Source organism: Mobula birostris, chromosome 1 (assembly GCF_030028105.1).
Source record: "Mobula birostris isolate sMobBir1 chromosome 1, sMobBir1.hap1, whole genome shotgun sequence".
NCBI lineage: Eukaryota > Metazoa > Chordata > Chondrichthyes > Myliobatiformes > Myliobatidae > Mobula > Mobula birostris.
In genome coordinates, this window is record NC_092370.1 from 124,158,419 (window position 1) to 124,182,303 (window position 23,885).

Below are 23,885 nucleotides of genomic sequence, written 5' to 3' on the forward strand. Positions count from 1 at the left end.
AAAGAATTTCTTTCAATGAGTTGAAATAATTTTTTGGAAAACTCAGGAATCTCACCCTTTTATAGTATTACATTTCAGGATTTAAAAATAGTTGCTAGAAAATGTTTGAAATAGTATTACACAATATCAGCATGAAGTCTGCTGATGTGTAATTGCTGTGATCGCTCTACAGTTGTAGACTAGTTATAGATCAGTGAAGAAAAGTTATGGAGTCAGCTAAAAATGTCAAGTTGTTATGACTCCCTCCAGTTCAGAATTACCAATCATCCATTAAGGTTACATTATACTGTTGTATAGAAGCTTTGCACCAACAATTATTGCAGGCATACCAGATGTAGTGTTTTTACTCAAAGATGAACCAATTGTAGATTAATTTATTTTCATCTCAAGTTATTTGTGTGTCCTAGTATTTTTATTTTGCATAATGCACAATTCCTGAATATATTAGCCTTAGTTCAGTATTTTGTCCCTGAATTAAGGAAATGGAATTAAAACTGCACCCATCATACTTTTTAACATGTCACTGTGTAACTAGGTGTTTCAGTAAATAACTGAGAATTAAATTTCCAGAAGTGGGAAATAAAAGCCAGAGGTTCTGACATTCAGGTCCGAATGTGTTACGTAGAGGCTCTTTGTCCAGAGTTCAAATGGTGACCTATTACTTGTTCAAGTAATGCACACATCTTCATATTGTGGCATGGCAGATTAAGGTAGACACAGCATGTAGGATTGCCTTTTGGTTAATACAATCAATACAGAAATAGCATTTGTTTATAGGCTATTGCTAGCTGGAGAGTCTGGATGTGGAATTATTACTTTTTGGTTTAGAACCTGATGATATAATGGACATGCTTCTTTTGCACTTTTTATTTCTTTACTTATTGAGATACAGTGCAGGATAGGTCCTACTGGCCCTTCAAGCCACACCACCCAGCACCACCCCCCCCCCAACTTAACTCTAGCCTAGTCACAGGACAACTTACAATGAACAATTAACCTACCAATTTACCAAATGATATGTATGATATGTCTTTGGACTGTGGGAGGAAACCCATGCGGAAGAACATACAATCTCCTTACAGGCAGTGGTGGGTCGCCTGTATCATAAAGTGTTGCGCTAAACATGCGGTTAGCAAACTTCAGTTGATTATGAAGTCTCACTTTTTATACTATAAGTTGACACTTTAAGTGTAGAAACTTATGCCCAAACCCCTCCATAATTTTATCTTTACAATATTAAGAGATTTATGCATAGTAACCACTCTAGTGCTAAAGATAAAGAGGCCGAAGTTCTGTCTGTCAGAAGACAGCTAGAATTCAGTCAGCACAAGTCCCATATTATTGAAGCAGAAGAAAATCAATATTGAGTGGGTTATATCAGTGATATTCCAACTGATCCTATGGCTTGTTCCTGAATAACATTAGCATAAAACAACCCCTCCCTTCTCCAAAATTGATTGGTCCCACTTGCAGACTTTTGAGTAACTTAATGAAAATATTTCTTTTGCACTATTATATTTCAGAAACAAAGTTTTCAATGCCATATCCAAAGTCATTGTTGACGTTAGAATGAGTCTTCTATGAAATATCAGTGACCATTTTGTCAGTAATTTGGATTGCAGTGATATTGCTCAACCTTGAGTTGCCATTAGTTTTATAAATGGCCTTCCATTCCCTTCCAACCATCGCTGTGTGTTAAAGTTTGAAAAAATTGAATAGGCTGTCTTACCTAATATACCATCTTCCTGATTCTGAGTATTTAACAACTTAATCTCTTAAATAAATGACTATGACTTTATTGCTGCATGGAGATCAAGATTGTGGTCTGATGATTCATGATTTTGAAAAAACTCTGGAGCAGCAGGTGAAATAACATGTATATTTGCTGAAGACTATTCCAGTTCTAACGTAAATTGCTATGATTTTGTAATTATCAGGGTAAAGGCAAAACAGACATACAAGCATTGCAAACAGTTGAGAGTGGTTAAATTAGCAATTTTTTAGCTAAGACTTAATTTTGGTCCTCATTTTGAAATACTTTTTCCTTCTGGCATAAAAATTTAATGTTGAAGCAGATTAAAAACTGCCTGGTGTTCCTGCAATAATCATTGCTATCAGGGTTTCATTAACTGCTTGCCCAAATGTAAAATGTCAAACTGAAACTGAGCAAAAAGTTAATGCAAAGCAATAAAGCTAATGTCCTTTTAACTTTGCGTTTTCCCATGCACTACAGTGTATCTGATTACAGTCAGCATTTCGGGAAATGGTAGCCAGCATTGTACAAGTCTAATTAGTGGTACATTAACATGGATTATTGTGAATAAAGTACATTTTGTTTACAGACAGTTCTGTTTTTATTTTATTTAATATGGTGTTTTACTGTATTTTTGTCAGATTATCATTGTTGCCTATTAATTAAGTGCTGACATGAGTATGGCTTGTCATGGAAGCCTCCATTTACTTTTTGTCTTCAATTTGTTCTTGCTTTTGATGAACCAATTACAAATCAGATGTTTTTGTAGTCTGTCGATTGAAAGTGATGGTTACACTGTGCGAGTAAGGGAAAATGTTATGCAACACATTTAGTTACAAAGAATTGTTTTTCTTTGTTGTAACCAAGCAGAACTTAACATATTTATGAGGTGGCAGTTCATTGAAGCCGTGACTTTTTCCTTGGGAACAGTGGTATTCTTTGCTGAATTTTCTATATAGAGTTTCACAGATTTTATTGCTGTTATGATGCGGACGAGTAGTCTTAGTCAGTAGTTATGCATATTATGAGACAGTGATTCTTTATTTTATTACAAAAAAAAACCCAACTTTAGACGGCCAGATTAAATCATTCCTTTCACTTTTAATGGGATTTAGATGAATAGAGCAAAATATGCACTTTGCATTCATTGATAGCATCTTTAGGTTGAGGTAATTGAGTCTTTTTTCCTTGACTGAATGAATAATGACTTCATCTGATCCGCAGTGAGGCCTGAAACTTAGACTGCCATTGTGAACGCAAAAAGATCTGGCCTTTGAAACGTGCTCTGCTTCTCTAGCTTAATTTTTCTTCTTTTTAATCCAAAAACCCATTTTTCTTGATAATTCAACCAGAAACCACGTATTAGTGGAAGTTGTGGAAATTGCAAGATATTTGCCTCTGTTGTGTTACTTTGAGTGCAGCTGATAAATCATTTAGCTGTCATGTATAGAGCCTTAGTTCTCAGGGGAAGAAAAAGGCAAGGCTTTGGAATGTTTGAATTTTTCACAAATGTTTAGATATAATTTTGTGATTGTCCCTTTAATTAAAGGAAACATTTGTGTTCTAGTGTTTATTTCCCATTTTACAATGATATGGGTTTTACAAAGACCTGCTGGAAAGTGGTGAGAGGACTTGTTATGCTTTCTTTCCTCACCACTTTTCTTGATTGTGATGAACAGTGAAAGTAGGTAAAGTGGATGCCTTTGGAACTTTTGGATATGATTAGCAGTCATCACAAAAACATTGAATGCAATTATAAATATGACTTCAGTAATTTAGAGCAGTCTGTTTTTGATTGTGCAGCGCAGCTAAAAAGATAAATTACTTGGAAGCTTAAGGCTGGATCCAAGCAGATTTTTTTCCCCTTAATTTCTTCCCTCTCCACCACATTTCTTTTTTTTAAATTTTTGGGCAACAGTTAAATAAATCTGCACATTTCAACATTTGTTAAATTTCAGACAACACATTATGTGAACCTACGTAAGTCTCTAGACAGGTACGTGGAAGCACAATATATAAAAGAATTTAGGAAGGTGCAGGCTACTGAGATGGACAGGTATGACAGGTGGTGTTTGATCAAGTGTAATACATTTTAGAATGAAGAGCTATCATGGGATTACATAAATAGTGATATTTAAGAAGGATTTACTAGAACAGAGTGAAATTCAGATCCATCATTCCCTAAAATAAAGACTAGTTTTAACTTTATGTATGGAGCAGAATTCAAGAGTTTAAAAAAAGATAAGTGAGTTATTTATTTGTACAGTGCACATGGTTAGACAATTCTTTGGAGTATCTTGCAATTTTGAGTTGAGCACTTTGGGTATAATTACACGAGGGTTTGTCAGAGACGTAAAACTATTTCAACAGGATTTGGATTGTTTCTGCTGAAGCAGGTGTTAAGTAGAAACCAAAGGTACTTTGAAAATTACATTTGTGTAATTGATTAGAAGTATATATCCCTTTCATATGAAGAGAAAATGTGTGAGAATTTCTGACTTAAAATTGTATTTATGAATAACATACAAGAAATTCGTAGAGAATAGGCTGCTTTGACATGGGTAACAATTGAAGCATGGGCTATTGCATGGCTTTATAGAAAAAAAACGGATAATAATTGAAGCTAAAACATTGGGATATGGGAAGAGTAGTATCCATTTTGGAACAAATAGAAATGAAGTTCTTGTAATTGTCTAGGAATTGCCTGTTAAACACATTAAGATGGTTGTGTTTTCAGTTTTTTTTGGTCATTACTTTGCATAATCCTAATTTCACCAAGAAAAAAATATCTCTGGGTTTTTCATAATAATTACTGTGCAGACTAGATCAACCAATCAGTGCAGTTTTGTCATTAGGTTCCAGGAAGCCATGGAAACTTTGAGATCGCATGCATCTTTTCACAATAAGATACCTTTCCAAGGGGAAAAAAATGGCAATTCATAGCATTTCTGCTTCATTTAAACTACATTTGTGATGTGATTTTATTTTGGCAAAGCTCTGATCATATCTCATGAATTAATCATTAATAAATTACTCCTGTCAGCTTTGTGTAGAATACTAATCATATTGCATTTTTCTTTTTTTTGTTAATTCCACTTATTTATGTTATGAGCTTCCCCCCAAAAGAAAATCACATCTCAGATCCTTTGTTACAAAATATTACTGTCACCTTTCCTTCCAGTATCCTTCTGTGTTTTGCTTCCACCCAAATAAGTGACCTTCTGTTCTAGAACTCTATATTTGGACTCCTCTAATCAGATATCCACTACCCTGCCTTACTGAGAGTAACAAGGACATCTTTTGCAAATATTGCCGTGCAATGCAATATTTGACATACCCTTTGCACCACCCCTCCCCCAGTGATTCTCTGTAGGTATCAATGTCCTATACCATTCCCTTCCAATTCTTTTCTTTGGTTATATGACCACTTGCACCTTTCCTTGCCCGGTTCTGCTGCTCCCGTACACTTATTTTCAGTGTCTCCTAAAGACACAAGCTTAACCATCTGATGTATCTCACCTCCATGCTGTTCCTAGCCATCATTATCCAGATGTGTGCATTGGCAAGGTTAGCCTCCACTTTACCACCAGCCCCTTTTAAAGGGATACAGGCATTTTTTAAAACATAGAGCCCGTATTCCTTCTTAAACCTTTTTAAAAAAGGAATACAGGCAAACCCTGTGATAAAGCAGTAAGAAAACAGCTTTGAAACACTTTTTTTGATGCACAAGCAGATGACTTCATGTTTGGTAAAATTGTAACTTGGATGGTGTTCTAGGAATGCAATCCTTCCCATAGTTCAGGGTCACCTGTAGTACTTTTAGTACATGGATTGATTTGTGCCACTTTAACTTGTAATTGCTACTTTGATTTCTTGCAGGTTGGCTTACTGGATCTGGAGCTAAATCGACTGACAAAGGCCTTGTTTTTAGCTCTGGTTGTGCTGTCCGTTGTTATGGTGGCTTTGCAAGGATTTGTAGGCCCCTGGTATCGATATCTATTCCGGTTCATCCTATTATTTTCATATATCATTCCCATCAGGTAAGATTTTACGTTCTTTAAAAAAAACTGCTTTGAGTCACTGAACATAAATGTTGAAATTCATACCAGGCTGTAATTGTGAAATGAACTGATCTTTATCGTGAAACTATAGTAGCATAAGCAGAAAAATGTCATGGTCCCGAAAGGATCAAACTACTGTGAAACTTGTGCCACTTGCTCTGTTCCTGCCATTCATTTATTACGATAGCTTGAATTTCATGGTGCTAGCAAGTGACATAAAGCAAATATTGAAGTAATTAGCAAACGAGGCAGTGAATAGAAAAATTGTAATCCCATAAGTTTTAATGTAAAATCCTGTTCTCCTAAGTGCCTTGTTTATTTCATCACTTTAATAGATTGATTTATGCATGCTAATGCTTAATTTCAAAATCAATTTTGATTGTTTTCCACATGTTCCTGAGTTGCACCAATTTCTCATAATTTGGTTAGGAGTCGAATTGTATTAACTTTTTATAGCATCCATATAAAACTGTGTGCTTCCATTTTACTGTGCATGAAGAATAAAATTCAAATAATGTTGACAACCACCAAAGCTGGATTTGAGACAAGATGAAATAGGAGGTTGGGGCCTATTAACTTTACATGATATGAACATAGACGCATTGCTACTTGTTCTCATAAGTCTGCTGCATATTCCACCCTAATCTTTCACCCCTTTATCAAGAATTTGTTTATCTCTGTCTTACCTCTGCTTCCACCATCATTTGAGGAAGAGAGTGTTCTGAAGATATGTGATCCTCAGAAAGGGGAGGGGGGTCTAGAGGAGTGGCTCATCTGCCTTAAAGAGTACCCCCGTATTTTTGAGCATGATTCTTAGTTCTAGGTTGTCCTACAGGTAGAAACATTACACCCCACATTCTATCAAAACCTTTTAGTATCATCTGTGTTCAATCAAGTTGCTCCTACCACTTTTAAACTCAGTAGATACAAGCCTGGCCCATATAATCTTTCCTCAATAGATAATCTACCCTGTTGCAGGCATAAATGCGGTAAATCTTCTGCTAATAGCTTGCTTGCTTAACTATAATGTTGGTTTATTATTGTCATGTGAAGAAATACAGTGAAGGGCTGTTTTGCATGTCATCCAGACAGATCCTGCCATCAATAATTACATCGACATAGTAAAAAGAAAATGCAGAATGCAGTGTGTAGTATTAGAGGAAATACAATGCAAGTTGGCAAATAGAGTATAAGGGCCCTGAAGAATTAGACTGGGAGATAAAGAGTTCAACAGTTTGTCTTGTAGAAGCTGTCCTTGTGTCTGGTTCATGCTCTCATACTTCTGTATCTGCTGCCGAAAGGGAGAGGAGAGAAGAGAGACAAATGCTGTACAGAGAACATGTCAGATGTTGTTTCACTAGTGTTCAACGCAACTGTTGTATCCATTTCCCTCAAATAATTAATATTCTATTAGCCTTGCTGTACCTGTGTACTAGCCATTTGTGAACTTCTCCATTTTCACCTCGTTTGCACAGTTTGCGAGTAAACCTTGACATGGGAAAAGCAGCCTATGGTTGGATGATCATGAGGGATGATAACATTCCAGGCACAGTAGTCCGGACAAGCACAATACCAGAAGAACTAGGACGTTTAGTTTACTTATTAACAGATAAGACAGGTAATGTTGATGTCATCTCTTGAGATTGCCACATTTCTGAAATTTCAACTCCTTCCTTTTGAATGAAATAGGTTGTTGCAGATCTGACATTTTGAATAATACTGAGTATAATTCTGTGAGGTGCAACACCTGGATAATGTTGTAGGTAGATCAAAGTATGAACCAAAAATTCAATGTGTTTACTTTATAGCTAACAAACTGTCATACACAATATATATAGAACAGTTTTGTGATAATGGTAAATAACTTATTTAGTGACTTTCATTTTTTAATTTAAACAAAATTGCCTGAAAGTGCACATTTTTATTCTCCATTCCTGTGTGCAGTAACTATTGCTAATAATATCTTAATATTTTCTAGTCACTACTTTTATGAAAGATTTATACTTTTCCCTTTTATTTAATGGCTGTGTAAAAGTAAGCTGCCTTTCAGTATTCTCCAGAATAAGGTCCTTGAAATAGTCCCTTTGAGCAATGACTCCACCCGCCCCCTCCCCCCCCCCCCCCCCACACACACACAGTCCTGTTCTCTGTGTTGTTCATGCCATGGGGACTTTATTCATCAACTTCACTACATGTTTGCTCGTCCTTTACATCCATGGATTGTGGAAATGGATTGGCATTCGCTGGTCATCTACGCTTCATCCCAAGTCTTGTTCAGTGTATCTTGCACCTTGATTTTATCAAGAACTTCCCTGCAGGTAGTTCCATTGTGGCTTTTATTGACTCCTCTGTGGACAGTCCAGCTCTCTGCCCTGTGTATTATGAATATGACCTTTTTCACATAAAAGTTTTTGTTCCTCTGGCAGCTTGTTCCCATATTATGCACCTCTTAATTAAGCCAAAGGTAGCTTCTCAACCATACAGTGCCTCTTGCAATATACCATCCTGCCTGAACAACCCCATTTACGGACATTGCCCTAGAATTGTTTTCTTCTTCCCCTAGCCACCTTGCACACCTGTACCTTTCTCCCTAACCTTTGAGTCACTATTCACAACTAAACCTCTCTACTATCATTTTGCTCAGCCAATATCCAGTGTCCTCCATTAGTAGGCAGTAAAACATCTTCTGTAATCTATACCTTTGTTTCCCTGTACACTCCCATTATCACTAGAAACTATTGTCTAAACTTTGCTGCAGAATGTTCAAAAGTTCAAAGTAAATTTATTGTTTAAGTACATGTATGTCACCCATATGTCACCCTGAGATTCATTTTCTTGCGGATATTCAAAATAAATACAAAGAAACAACAAGAAAGTAAGCAATAAATACAATGGATTCTGATTAATTGGGCATCGATTAATTGAGACTTATTTGGAGCAACTCTTAAAGAAAATGTAATTGAGATAATAGCCGGGATTCCTTATGTTTATTTGTGACACTGTGTTGCTTAATTGGGCTAGAAGACTGTTATGAAGATTTCCTAGCTAGCGTGGCTGTTAGACTGTACACTGCTTAGAGCAAACAGTTCTTAAATGGTGTCAGTTGTGTGTTTTTCTGTTCAGAAAGCAGTGATTTTTGTCATTGATAGTTGGCAAGAAATAAGCAGCAAGACATTTGGGAAGTGTTTAGCTCACTGTGGTTTCAAGCGTTCTGGCTTGGAGATGCCGAAAAAGGCCTTTAGACATTACGAAGTGAACAGCTTTTAAGAAGCGCCAGTTGCGTGTGCCTGTGTTGTTATCCATTTGGGCCGATGGAAGCTGATTCGAAAGGCAGTGATTTTGTTTTCTTAAAATTTTGACTTTGTGCAGAAAAGCAATGAAGTTAGTTCGTTATCTGCACTAGGTGTTTGCACTGATTTTCTTCATTTACAGTCAATCAAAAGAACATGGCAGTGATGAATTTTTCCACCAACAAATATTTGAACTAATGCAGTTTTAAAATGCTGTAGTAGTATTGGTGGTATTCTAATTTGTTCTGTATTTCATTTAAATGTATAATTTGTTACTCTGTTAAATGGTAGTTTGTCTATGTTATGCATTTTAAATGTTTCCATGAAATCAGCTAATTTGGAGCAGTCACTTAATTGGGCCAAAATGTGCTGGTCCTAATGTGCCCCAATTAACTGAAATCCACTGTATCAAGAGCATGAGAAGAAGAATTCTTGAAAGTGAGTCCATAGGTTGTGGGAACAGTTCACTGTTGGGGTGAGTGAAGTTGAGAGCAGTAACTGTTCCTGAACTTGGTGGAGTGAGTCCTAAGGCTTCAGTACTTCCTTCCTGATGACGCCAATGTGAAGACAGCATGGCCTGAATGATTGGGGTCCCTATGATGGATGCTCCCTTTCTGCAAAAGCGCTTCATGTAGATGTGCTTAATGGCGATGAGGGCTTCACCCATGATGGACTGGGCTGTATCCAATACTTTTGTAGGCTTTTCCATTCAAGGGAATTGATGTTTCCATACCAGGCCATGATGCAACCAGTCAATATACTCTCCATTGCAAAGTTATCGAAGTTTGTCAGAGTTTTAGATGACATGCTGAATCGTTGCAAACTTGTAAGAAAGTAGAGGTGCTGCTGTGCTTTCTTTGTAATGGCAGTTATGTTCTGGACCCAGGATAAATCCTCTGAAGTGATAAAGCCAAGGTATTTAAAGTTGCTGCCCCTATCTACCTCTGACCCCTCAATGAGGACTGGTTCGCAGACCTCCCCCTGTAGTCAATTAGCTTCTTGGTCTTGCTAGCATTGAGTGAGATATTGTTGTGACACCACTCAGCCAGTTTTTCAATTTCCCTCCTATAGACTGATTCAGCAAATCATCAACACCTTTGATTTGGCTGGCCACAGAGGTGTTGTCAGCAAACCTAAATATGACATTGAAGCTATGCTTAGCCTCACAGTCATAACTATTAAGTGAATAGAGCAGGGGGCTAAACCTTGTGGTGCACCTGTGCTGTTGGTGACTGTGGAAGTGTTGTTGCCAATCTGAACTGACTGGGTTTTGCAAGTGATGAAATAGAGGATCCAATTGCACGAGCAGGTCTTGAGGCCAAGGAGTTGGAGCTCATTGATTAGCTTTGAGGAGATGATAGTATTGAATGCCAAACTTGTAGTCAGTGAAGAGTATCCTGTTGTGTACATCTTCACTGTCCGTGTGTTCCTGGGCTGAGTGAAGTGTCAATGAATGTTAAAGCAAGTGTCACCCCAAATTTGGTTCTTTAATTTCTTACGCCAAGAATTAAATTGTAACAGGATTTTTATGGTGTCTGGTTGTTTCACAGTAATTGATGAAGGTTTTGTAAGGAAAATGAAAAGTCTGAAAACTTGTGGTTAAATTTCATTAACATTGCAGTTTCTGTCTAGTTTATTAACCAAAATAAATGCTCATTGGAGCAAACTCCTATTTTGCATTTTTTCGTAGCTTCCTGAAACAGAATTGCCATTAGTATCTACACAGAATGTAAGTTGTTGGGTCTGAGGAGCATTGCAGTCTATCTTAATTGCAAGGTAGTTCTTTGTATGACTGCAAATTGGGTTTGTGCTTCATCAGTAAGCATTCTGACAAGAAGCGTCCATCATTTTGGCTTGCTCATTTGCCATGGCAGAATAGAAAATGAAGTGTCCCAATAATTACATTATAGTTTCCTTATTGTAGGACAAGAAAGCAATGTGGTATAATTAGGTTTGATTGGAGAGCATGTTTCCGGTAAGATCTGAAATTAATGATGTTGCTATAGTGACACATCTGCGACCACCAGTGCGTGAAACATAAAGTAATTCATTTGACAAGAGAAGACATCTGTTAACTGTGAGGATGCAGAGCATATTGACACTGACCTGAAATACTAGATGTTATGTGATAAATGAATAAATGGTGCTGAAACAAGAGGACAGATAATTTGTACTTAATCTGCAAGTAGAGCTTTAATCTTCCCACTGCTTGCTTTTGATAAAGCTATTGTTTAAGAACAATGCGGTGGAGAGCTCATAACTTTTAAATGGTAACTGTGGGTGAACCCTAATGATGCAATAAATTAATCCCAATGTCAATGGATTTATCTCCATTGTATTATGAAGTCATTAGTGGTACAAACAGCTGGAACAACTTCTTTGATAAATGAATATTGTAGGCAATAATTATACCTTTAGCATTTCCAAAATTGGCATTCTTTTACAGGTGGCAGCACAAAGTCTGTTTCATGTACATCATCTAAGTATTTTATCTTAATAAATAACTGACATCAAGGGAATTCTAATGAAAAGGCTAAACTGCATGATAGTGGAGTGATGAGTTAAGTGATTCATTAATAATGTTTAATGCTGTATTTATTTGTTTTCAATATGGGGTCAGTTTATCAGATGGATTTGGTGATTAGTTCCTATGTACATGTGAAAATTTCACAGAGGAAATGAGCCTGTCCTATAAAGTGTTGGCATCTTGCCTGACTCTCTGTGGGTGCATTCTACTCAGAGTAAAGAGTTGCTTCCATATAACCTTGAAATGCTATGATCTGCTTAGAATTAACATAAAACAACAAGTAAGTCCTAAGTTTAGCTGGTTGTTCTTACTGTAACACTTCCACCAAAATTTCACTGATTTATACAGTAATGACCACCATAGTATGTGCTGAAATATCTAAAATAACTTCTGTCTCATGTAGGTACTTCATTTGTGTGTCAAGAATGATTAATTTCAGGAATGCACTGAATAAGAATTCCTAAAATTGATTTTAGTGTGTCTAATGCCATTATTAGTAGTTTAATGAAATATTTAGAATAAATTTTGTGGTCAATTCACCTGACACTTAAATTGGAATAATCAGAATCAAGTTTTAATATCACCAGCATATGTCGTAAAATTTGTTGTATTCTGGCAGCAGTACATTGCAATACATAATAACTATAAATTACAATGAGAAGTATACATTCTGTGTATATCAATCTAAATATATATATTTAAATTAATTAAGTAGTGCAAAAAAAGAAGGAAATATACTGAGTTAATGTTCATAGGTTCATTGTCCATTCAGAAATCTGATGACAGAGAGGAAGAAGCTGTGCCTAAAATGTTGCATGTGTGTCTTAAGGCTCCTGTACCACCTCCTTGATGGTAGCAATGAGAAGTTATATTCTGGGTCCTTAATGGTGTATGCCACCTTCTTGAGGCATCGCCTTTTGAAGGTGTCCTCGATGCTGGTGAGGCTTGTGCCCATGATGGAGCTGGCTGAGCTTACAACTTCCTGCATATTTTCCAATCTTGTGCAGTGAACCCTGCACACTTGATGGTGATGCAACGAGTTAGAATGCCCACCCCGGTACATCTATAGAAATTTGCAAGTGTCTATAGTGACATATCAATTATCCTCAAACTCCTAATGAAATTCCTTCTTTGTAATTGCACCAATATATTGGGTCCAGGTAGATCCTCAGAGCTGTTGACACCCAAGATCTTGAAACTGCTCACCCTTTCCACTTCTGATCCCTTGATGAGGACCGGTGTGTGTTCTTTTTACTCGCCCTTCCTGAAGTTCACAATAAGTTCCTTGGTCTTACTGATATTGAGTGCAAGGCTGTTGTTGCAATACCACTCAACCAACCGATCTATTCAACCGCCTCATCACCATCTGAAATTCTGCCAACAATGCTGAAGTCTTTAACTCTTATATATTCATAATAACAGACCCTTTAGCCCACAGATCCATGCCTACCTGGTACCCACCTAGTCACCAAGTACCCACCTACATGAAGTCTATTTTATTCTCCCCATATTTGCATTAATACCTACCGCCCCCAGATTCTATCACTCACTTGCAAATATGGGGGAATTAAGATGCAACTTGCATCTCTTTTGCTTGTGGAAGGAAACCAGAATGCCCAAAGAAAACCTTGAATTCACAGGGAGAACATGTGAGCTCCACACAGACAGCACCAGAGGTAAGGATTGAACCAGGGTCTGAAGTTATAAGGCAGCGGCTCTATTATGCTGCCATGCTACTGTATTCTGTTATTCATTCAGAAGAGTGTGGGCTCAAATCCTGCTCTAAGGACTCGTCCTCCTTCTCTGGTCTTATTTTTAATTACAGCTGTTAAGATATGCTTTTTTTGTAATCAGATACAGTCATTAGTAGGAAATGTTGTATTTCAACCCTATATGGAAAAGATGCTATGACAACATTCAATGGGTTGAGTGGGATGATTTCTCTTGTGCCTAGCCAATTTGTTTTGACAGTGCAGATTAAGTTCTGATAATTGGTTATTGATGTAAAATAATCACTTGCTTCCCTTTCCACAAATGCTGCTTGATGTGTTTCCAATATTTTTCTTCTTAGATGATTTGTCTGTACAGGCTGAATGATGAATTATCTTCAATAACAGGTGACTGTATTTTGAAATAATTACTTAACTCTAAAATATTTCATGAAGTCCAAAGAACATGCCTTCCTTCATTAGAAAGATATTGGGCTTTGAAACAAAAGCTCAACCTACCAAACAGCATCTATAGAAAGGGAAAACATGTTTTGACCCCTTCATCAAAACTTTCAGATTTCAACATTTGCCCTTTCGCTTTCCAAACTTTGAAGCTTGCTATGTTAACTATCAGATTATTCTAATCTTTTAATGGTTACACAACTGATAACAGTAACATGCACTGGGAGAGAGAGATAATTTTACCTTACAGTAGTTAATTTTGGCTTTTAATGGCATTATGAACAATGCCAGATTCAGGTGGAAGACAGCATTTAGAACTGGTAGTTGGAGGTAAAGGTAGTTATGGAGATGTGGGAAGAAAGGGCTTTTAGTATATGACAGAGGATCGCATGTCTTCATGGCAGTATTTAAGGAATGCAGCAGAACTCTCATGGATGCATTCAAAATATAATCAAAATTTCTTTTCAAACGTTTTGGAAATGCTAAGAAGCTTCCCAAGACATGGAAATCTAGTAACCACCAGTATCTGAGTCATGCCTTTCAGATATGTCACCGTTACCATCTCTAAATACTGTCTTTTACTTGGATCATTAATTTACATGTTTGTACATTTGTATCTTGTTACAGATCTGTGTTTACAGAAGTTATTTTTCATGGTGCATTGTTTACAAAGGCAATCAATGTTCTTCTGAGTATCTTGCTTTGAATTGAGTCCCGCCATATGTGAAATTATATGCCATGGCCCAATGATGTAGCTTCTGTCTGTACTCTGGGCTAGATCTATATTTTTCTATCATCTCTTCAGAGGTGTGCAGAGCTAATATTTGGTGTGATATTCCCAGATTAAGGTTTCTTACATTGCTTTCCTTCAAGTACAAAACAAATACAAGATTAAACTTAATTATACCTGTACAACTTGACGTAAGATTGAGTAAGTAATTTTAGTTTATTGCAGTGTTTTTCATAACTCAAAGGCCCAAAATGATTCACAGCTTCCAAATTATTCCTTTGAAGTGATTATTTGTTATTGAATGATTAAATGCAATGACCAGTTTACATGCAGCGACATGATATGAATTAGCATTTGTTTATTTGCTGGCTCCTGTTTAGGATTAGGATTCAGCCCAGGCACTGAGAGACTATTCTTCATGGAATTGTCTCATTGAATTACTTATACCACCTTCATGAGGTTTTTAGCAGATCAGTGCAGATGCTCCCTTCTGTGGTGTATTTAGTATTTCAGTAAATATATTGTTTGATTAAGCATCCTTTGTTTCTTTACGGGTTATATGTAAGAAGTATGTGAATAGCATACGTCATTACACCACCATGTCATATGTGAGTACAATACTGAAAGAAAAACTAGGTGGACAGACATGTCCCAGCTCTCATGTTTTTCTCTTGATTAGTTTCTGGAGTTAGAAAACATGTTTTTTTTTTCGGAAGAGGAGCGAGTCAGTCAAGTTTAAAACCAGAAGGCAGAAATCAGACAAAATTCACAGGCTCAAAAATAGTGAGTACTGGGTAATAATAAAAAAAAAAGCAGAAATGGCTAGTTACATCAGAAAGATAGATGCATTGGATTGCATAACACAATTGGATGATGTGTACTGAACAAATTCAGCAATATTTTGAAGCAAATGAAATAGCCAATGAGCAGCAAGTGCCAATGTTACTGAGTGCAATAGGTGGAAAAGCATACAGTTTGCATAGAAGTTAACTGCTGCAACCAAATCAACCGAAATAAGCTTTGCTGATATTGTGAATGCAATGCAGGAACATTGAAAACCAAAACCATTGTTGATTCCAGAACATTTTAGGTTTCATACGCAGAATCATAAGGAAGGGGAGTTCATTTCAGTCCACATGACTGAACTGAAGAAATTGTTCAAGAATTGTCACTTCAGTGATCAGCTTAATGATGTAATGAGAGGTCATTTAGTTTGTGTTATCTTACAAGAAGCATTCAAAAATGGCTCCTACTGAAGCACAACTCACATTTAAAAGAGCAGTTGAAATTGCTGTATCAGTGGAAATAGCAGTCAGAGTAGCAAGGGTGTTGTAGTCAGGAATGAAAGTGAGCGTGATCAAAATTGCAACATTTGAACAGAAACCTGCCTGGCTGAATAGTTTGTGTTACCATTGTGGCAGGGGCTTGCTACACCAAACCAATGTAGCTTTAAGGGCGAAACTTGCGGAAAATGCAACAAAGTAGGACACATGCAAAGAGCATGTTGGGCAGATAAAAATAAATGAACTGCACAGGAAAGAGAAAAAGATAAAAAATCAAGTCGCAGTTTCAAAAAGAGCACTGATATGCAAGCTGTTTATGAAAAATCTGATAATGATGAGGGTAACACAGGACTAGTAGCCTTGAGATTTATAATGTGGAAACTAACAAGAGACAAGTAATATGGCTTACACCAGAAGTGAGTGACAAATTGACTAAAATGAAATTGGACACTGGCTCAACTATTTCTGTCATAACAAAATGAGTTTGAATGATATTCCAAGGATACTGAACTGAAGCCTGCAGATACCTAACTAAAAGCTTACACTGGAGAAAAGATAATTCCTGTGGGATTGACATTTGTAACAGTGTATATTGAGTTTGTATGTGATTAAAAACTGGATCACCAATATTGTGGGATCATGAATGGCTGAGACAACTGCAACTTGATTGGAGATCCATCCACTATTTCCATGCCACATACCCTCTAATGGAGTCAACTGAAAGCAAATTAAGAAAGGCACTGGATGGTGCCACAGCAGTGTTCAAGGATGGCATTGGAAAGCTCAGCCATATCGAAATAGTGTTAAATGAAAAGTTTTACGAAGCCTGTCTGGTTCCCTATACCATCTGCGATAAAATAGTCAGTAAGCTAGATCATGTGGAGGCTGAAGGAGTTCTTTCCAAGGTTGAGTGGAGCCCATGGTTAATGGCAGTGGCCTCAGTAGCCAAGAAGAATGAGTCTGTCAGGATCTGTGATGATTTAAGGTCACTATCAACACAGTACTGAAGGTAGATCAATGCCCTCTGGCCAGGATAGAGGATATCTTTGCAAACCATTCTGAAGAAAAGCACTTCATAAAAATGGACCTAGCTGAAGCCTACCTACAGATGGAGATGGGAGAAGAATCCAAAGTATTCCCCATCTTAAACACACACCAATAGCTTTATCACTATAATAGGCTTATTTTTGGAGTAGCATTTGCTGCTGCACTCTGGCAGGAAGTGTTACCTGGATGAAATCATTGTTACTGTTAAGGATGACGAGGGATGTCTCCTAAATCTCAAGACAGTGTTAAAAAGATTAGAAGATTGAGGGGTGTGAATTCTTTAAACCAAGCATCACTTACTGTGGTCACCACATTGACACACAAGAATTATATGAGTCTGCTAAGACAATTCAAGCCATGGTGGATACCCCAAGGTCCAAAGGACATGTCTCAGTTGCAGTCTTTCTTAGGATTTCTCAATTACTGTAACATGTTCCTGCCAAACCTGGGTACTATGCTGCTTCCCTTGAACACCTGTTTACAGATCAGGAAGAAATGGCAATTGACAAAGCAGTGTGATGAAGCTTTCCAAAAGGCAAAGGAAATGGTGACATGGTACTCAAATATTATAATTCATATCATCCAGTGATGCTTTCCTTATGGTACAGGTGCAATCATATCCCATTTCCTTACTGTTGCCCAGAAAAGTTGCACACAGATTGGCAGAGGGGCCTTGAACCTGGTTTGCGGTGTGAAAGATTTCAACCAGTACTTATACACGCAAGTGAGTTTACCCTCATTACTGATCATCAACTGCTAGAGTCCATTTCAATCCACAGAAAGGTGTCCCTCTAATACCAGTGTTCATGAATGCAGAGATGGGCTCTGTTTCTTGGAGGACACAATTCCAAGATCAAATTCAAGAGGAACTAATCATCATTGCTGATGGATTGTCCACTTTACCCTTGGAAAAGGAAATGCCTGAAAAATTTACAAAAGAGGGCACTCCTCTTGGCATATTTTTCCTAATGCTAATCAAAAGTCTCCCTATAAAGGAGATGATCCAAGGAGAAACCAGGAAAAAAAAGTTGTCTCAGGTCCACATGGCAGCCCAAAATGGCTGGAATGTGCAGTAGAAATTTCAGTGCTTCCCCCACCCCCCCCTTTTTTTTTTTTTTACCAGCATCAGGATGAACTTGCCCTCGACAGGTTTCATTTACGTGGGGACTGAGTGTTGATGTATCATCCAAATTGAGAGTTAAAGTGTTGGAGGAACTACATGTTGACCATCTAGATGTGGTCAAAATGGAAATATTGGCTGGAAGCTTTGTCTGGTGATCTGCAATAGAATAGGTGATTGAGCAGCTTGCCATACACTGTTCAGGATACCAATACGTCCAGAATATGCTAAGAGTTGTGCCTCTCCATCCCTGGGAATGCATTATCCTGGCAGAGGATTCATGTGTATCTTGCTAGACCATTCATGGCATAAATTTCTTGGTAGTAGTGGATGCAGCTACAAAGTGACCTGAGATGTCCCCAATAGCCTCTACTACAGCCCCACACACTGTTGATTTTTTTTTTTTTTTTTGAGAAACCTTTTCTTAAGGTCTGGTGTACCAGAACATTTAGCCACTGACAATATACCACAGTTTGTTGCAGAACAGCTCAGTAATTGCTGAAAATGAATGGAATAGGACATCTGCACCATACCACCCAGCTACATTTGGCATCGTGGAAAGGTTTGTCCACAGCCTAAAAAACACACTGCGAGCATTGTCAACAGAACACACTACACTGATACTGACAACCCACAACTCACCAGCTATTCTGTTCCTGGATCGTCCCTTGTGTTCATGTTTGGATCTCCTCATGTCCAGTCTCAGAAGTAGTGTGCAGGGCAGACAGCTGGGACAAATTGACTCCTCAAACAAGGAGGCTTGATGTTTCACTCCTGGACAAGCAGTCCTGGCGAGGGACTACAGAGATGATCAAAAGAGGTACTCGGAAAGATTAAGGACAAAATTGGACCACTCTCCCACACAGTGGGGATTGCATCTAATGTCATATGGGGATGACACGTCGATCTGTTCAGGAGAGCAGCATCAGTTGTTAGAGAAGAAAGGTGTCCAGAGCTATCAGAGCCACTTCCTGCAGTCCCAGAGTTTATTTCCCACAAGAGTAAGAAATCTTTCACAGCAATTAAATCTTTAGGCCTGAATGGGACAATTTACAATGCTATGCTGTACATGACTAGAGAGCAACTCATTACATATGAGTTGAGGTTCATTCTATTTTGAGTTGGAATTTATAGCTAAGCAGGGAGGAGTCTAGTGTAATATTTCAGTAATATTTGAGTAATATTGTAAATATATTTGATTAAGCAAACTTTGTTAACATAATTCATTATGGGTTATATGTGTGAAATACGTGAATGGCGTACATCATTACACCACCACATCATATGCTATGTGATTGCCTCATGAAGTGAAAAACCAAGTAGACAGGCATATCCCTGCTCCCATGTTTCCCTTTCAATTAGTTTCTGCAGTTACAAAACAGAACAGCTCGACTGCTGGGGATCAGATGCTGAAATTTGAAGTGGGCTTGACCCCAGTGTTTGATTAAGAGTATGGTTATTATTAAGCAAAACTGTAACAATTAAAATGCATGACACTTGTACAAATCACAAGCCCCTGTAGCCATGTACTTTACTGAAAATCCACAGCTGTATCACTGGCTTAGTAGCCTTCTGTTTCACTTTCCTACCTCTCTGCCCACACCCCTGGATAATGAATATAAGACTGTATAAAGGAGAATTTAACCTTTTAGGGAAACAATTTTAGTTAAGAATATAAATGTGTCATTAATCTAAAAACGTAGGAAAATAAAACTTCTTTCTGTTTCCACAAAACTTAAGGAATATGACATTTGCTTATGTGAATATATCAATTTAGAATTTGTTTGATTGGTAGAGTTGTCGAGTTAGCATTTGATTTTCAACATTTCATTTTTTTCAGTATATCTTGCATTACACAGTTACTTCAAAAATGAATTGAGAAAAAATTGCATTGTTTTTGAATCTTGAATCAAAAGCCTTACAACTTGTTATATTGAAATATTATGACCATTTTCCAGTTTTTACTAGATTATCAGAGTGAGGGCTAATTGTTTCTAACAGGGTGACAAGGGAAGTTGTTAAAATGCATCACTGTCCTGCTGTTGTGCACTTCCTAGCAACTGGTTAGAAAGACACAGATAGATTCCTCAGAATAATTTGTTCAGTCTTTGTCTATGTAAGTGGGTGTATGGAACAGAACTAAAGAATTAGCAGGGAATGTGGGATTTTTTTTAAGTTTATGACAGAGGAAAGTTGTTATATTAATTTTCTGCTCATAGGTGTCCCTTGGTAATTTTATTTCATCCTGATCTTTACGGGAAATTCTTCACTCTTGACGCTTCAGGGATCTGCCGCCTATTGTCAGGGCAGCCAGTAAACCGTCAAACCAGCCAATTAATTAGCTGTTTTAATCACATGGCTGTGGATCTGACTTTGATTGACACAGGGGTGGTTGTTTACAAGCTATTTTGGCGACCAAAGTAGAAATAGTGAAGAGTTGAACTCTGCTTGGTGTGCAAGTACTGCCCCCTCCCCAACACTAACTCCAGCAAAATGAGAGATGAATTAATTATTTGGAGAGGACATTTTAAATTTTAAATGCAGCATGCTGCAATAGTGATTTATTTTGAACCATATTTAAGATTACCATACTGGTTTTGTGAGCAATGCTGCTGAAATTTTATATATTTAATGACTCTCTCATTGAATATAAAGGAATTTCACTTTTATTTGAGCTTTATTTTAGTATTATTGCTGTGGATTATAGTTTCTTATCACCCAGAAGAATGCAATGCCTGCCCAGCTTTTCTGAACTATGGATTTAGTTCTCTTTATCTTATAGCTTTTCTTTAAATTTGCATTCATTCAAACATCATTTTGTTATTTCAGTATATAATTTGAGGTTTAGTATGTTTAATTATCTATCATATCTGACAACTTATTGACATAGCCATAACACATTAATATTTAAATTTTTGCTAAAATTAATCAACAACAATGAAAACAGTAGACTATTGTATCCAGAGCAAATTGTGCCATAGAGTTATTTGTATTAGTGTATGGTTATTCAGATCTGAATGAATGTTCTTTATTGAAATGCAATTTGATACAGCTAGTAAATTTCGGCAATTGTGCCTATACTGTTCTCTGTGCTTATTGTAGGAACCCTTACACAGAATGAGATGGTATTCAAACGTCTCCACTTGGGCACAGTATCTTACGGGACAGACACAATGGATGAAATACAAAACCATATTATTGGCTCATATGCGCAGGTATATATTTCAGATGTTCATTTGAAACAAATTATTTCTATTGTGTATTTAAATGTGAAGAAATTAGTGCTTTAATAGAGTTATTATGGATTTAAACTGAGTGAAAAGTATCCGAAATTCTTTTGCCGCATAGAGGATCATGTTGGTCATGAAAATGCTTTAGAATTCTTGTTTTAATCCACTGAAAGATGCAAGTCACCTGAATACCTAAACAGGTATGATTTCGTTTTGTGAGTTGTGCGGCTCAGGAAGATGCTGAATTTATTTCTCTGATACTGCTTGTTGATCTTTCACCACAATGTTATTGAAGCAAGGGAAGAGTTGACTAGATCTCTTATGCAGTTCCATGTACTGGGCGCTGTGTTTGGCCTTTGCTAATATGGCACACATAGAAAGAAACTGTCTCAGCTCGAGGCTAAGTCGTGGTCAGTGAGCAATATACTGCAGATTGCATGGTGGCTGAGGCAATGTACTAGAGTGGTACATTGGATATATAGTGCAACAGAAGGTTCTAAATTTGGTAAATTTATTTGTTATTGGCACTTGCGCAGTGTGGTACAGTGAAAATCTGCATATTGTCCTTACAGATCATTTCATTATAGCAATGCATTGAGTTGATATCAGGGAAAAGCAATACAGACTGCAGGGTAAAGTGTTACAGTTATAGAAGAAGTGCCATGCAGGAAGGAAATAAGGTCTTATTCAAGTCTTTTCCCCTTTTCACTTGTCAATTCTGTTGCTGGGGAAAAGAGAGGGTGGTGGGTGCATGGAGGAAAAGCCTAAGATGTATCTTTAATTTCATGGAGTAGGCCAGTGGGTGGAGTGAGCAGTTGAATAATGCTAAACTAAACATCCTGTAAATCTGGTGGGAGGACATAGAATTTTCTGCATTCTTAAGTTAAATGTTCTGTATTTTGGTTGGCTAAACAATTATCCATTATTAATTAACATCCATTGTTTTGCATTCTTTTCAATTCTATGAAAGCATATCATCATCAATTTCTGAAGTATATATCCGATGCCTAATGTGAATGGAGTACGTTTGTGTATCCCAGCTGTTTGTGGCTATAGAACATATAAATGGAAAGTGCAAAGACTGGATGACTCTTTTCTTTCAACGTGAGAAATTGTATTCCAGAGATTTTTGAAAGAATTCCGGAGTTGTAAAGCACGATCTTTAATTGCATGCTATTTTGTTTTCATTGAATAAATACAGCAAATAAATATGGCAGATGTTGAATAAACTCTCAGAGTTTATGTGGTAGTTGTTCATCATATGGTCAAAAGTGCTGAGCTGGAGAGTAGTATATATAGTTGTTGGAGACTTGGGATTAGTGTGGGTATGGTATTTATATACAGAGAGATTTTAGCTATTCATTCAGCTTGATGTCAATATGCAATTCCAATGAGGTTGAATTCCTATTATTACTAAAGTTAAAATAAGTGCAATTTGACTGTTCAGATATATCACTGGAAGTTGAAATTACTTTATTGTCAAAGAATATTAATAGACCAAAAAGTGAAATCCATTTTCTCTCAAAATCTAAATGTAAGGCCTTATAATGTGTTCAAATGGTCTTTCTATAAAGACAACAGGTGCTTGGGACATGAGAATTGCTGTAGCCAACTGAGGTACAGTGGAGCAGCATGCAAAGCTTTTATGGCTATAGAACTAATAGCTGCAGAATTCACACTGATGCATGAATAAATATTTCAAATGTCAGCACAATTAGCATATTTTGAAATTTAGTTCATAACTGTAAAAAATAAACTCATTCTCAATTAAAGAACCATGTACATCACACACTGATTCAGAAAGTCAGTTTTAATGACGGCATTGAGATTTATCACATTCAAGTTATACTTAGCTTATGTAACAAAGAACTGAAGTATTTCTACCCCTACTGTTTTAAGAATCTTCGCCTTGTGGATAGGAGTAATTTTATGGAGTTATATTTATTTTGATGTTTCACTCAAAAAAAACTGTCACTTACTTGCTTTACCAGATGAAACTAACTTCATCATGAAAATGGCATGGAGTTCTCCACTGAAATGTAATTAATCTGATGAAATCTGTAGATTTATTTCTGTTTACGTCTTCTAATTTTAGGACCAAGGGACAGATGAAATGATGAATAAACATCATTAATTGGGATGAGAATTAAAAGACCATCTGGATAACTTAGCTGCAGTGCGATAATGAAGAATCTCTGAGAGCTTCTGTAAAATGTGTTAAAGATCAGTGAGTGAGCTGCCATCCTAGTTGTTCTCTTGACTAGTGAGCACTAGAAAGGACAGAATCAAACCTCATAAAGCTTTAATGCAATAAATTTGACAGTTCCAACTATGGGCGATGTATTATGAACCTAGGGGATTCCTTCTTCGCTTGAGTATCCAGGACAACCAGATACAAGCCGTATATTATGCACCTTCACGGACCTGGTCTAATTTTATAGGCTAATATCCAATTCAGAGTTCACATTCAACTCAAAACCCAGAATGTACAGGTCCGTGTCAGTACCAGACTGGGGTAGAGTACAGGGAGATGAACAGCTGTCACTGTGGCTCGGTTATGCAGTACTGATGGATACAATGCTGTTACTGTATAAATTATGGTAAAAGATAAAAGGTTAGCTTTATTTGTCAGAAAGCATACAGTGAAATTTGTAGTTTGCGTCATTGGCCAAC

General features: G+C 37.1%; 1 protein-coding gene across 2 annotated transcripts in view; it reads left to right on the forward strand.

Moving 5' to 3' along the window:
* atp9b (ATPase phospholipid transporting 9B) overlaps positions 1 to 23,885 on the forward strand; it is a 374,205-nt gene that overhangs the window by 278,174 nt on the left and 72,146 nt on the right. For both annotated transcript variants that reach the window (XM_072261618.1, XM_072261628.1), the window contains 3 exons: positions 5,633 to 5,793; positions 7,290 to 7,432; positions 21,085 to 21,197. In XM_072261618.1, coding sequence (XP_072117719.1) covers positions 5,633 to 5,793; positions 7,290 to 7,432; positions 21,085 to 21,197 — 417 coding nt within the window. The remainder of the gene's footprint in view (positions 1 to 5,632; positions 5,794 to 7,289; positions 7,433 to 21,084; positions 21,198 to 23,885) is intronic.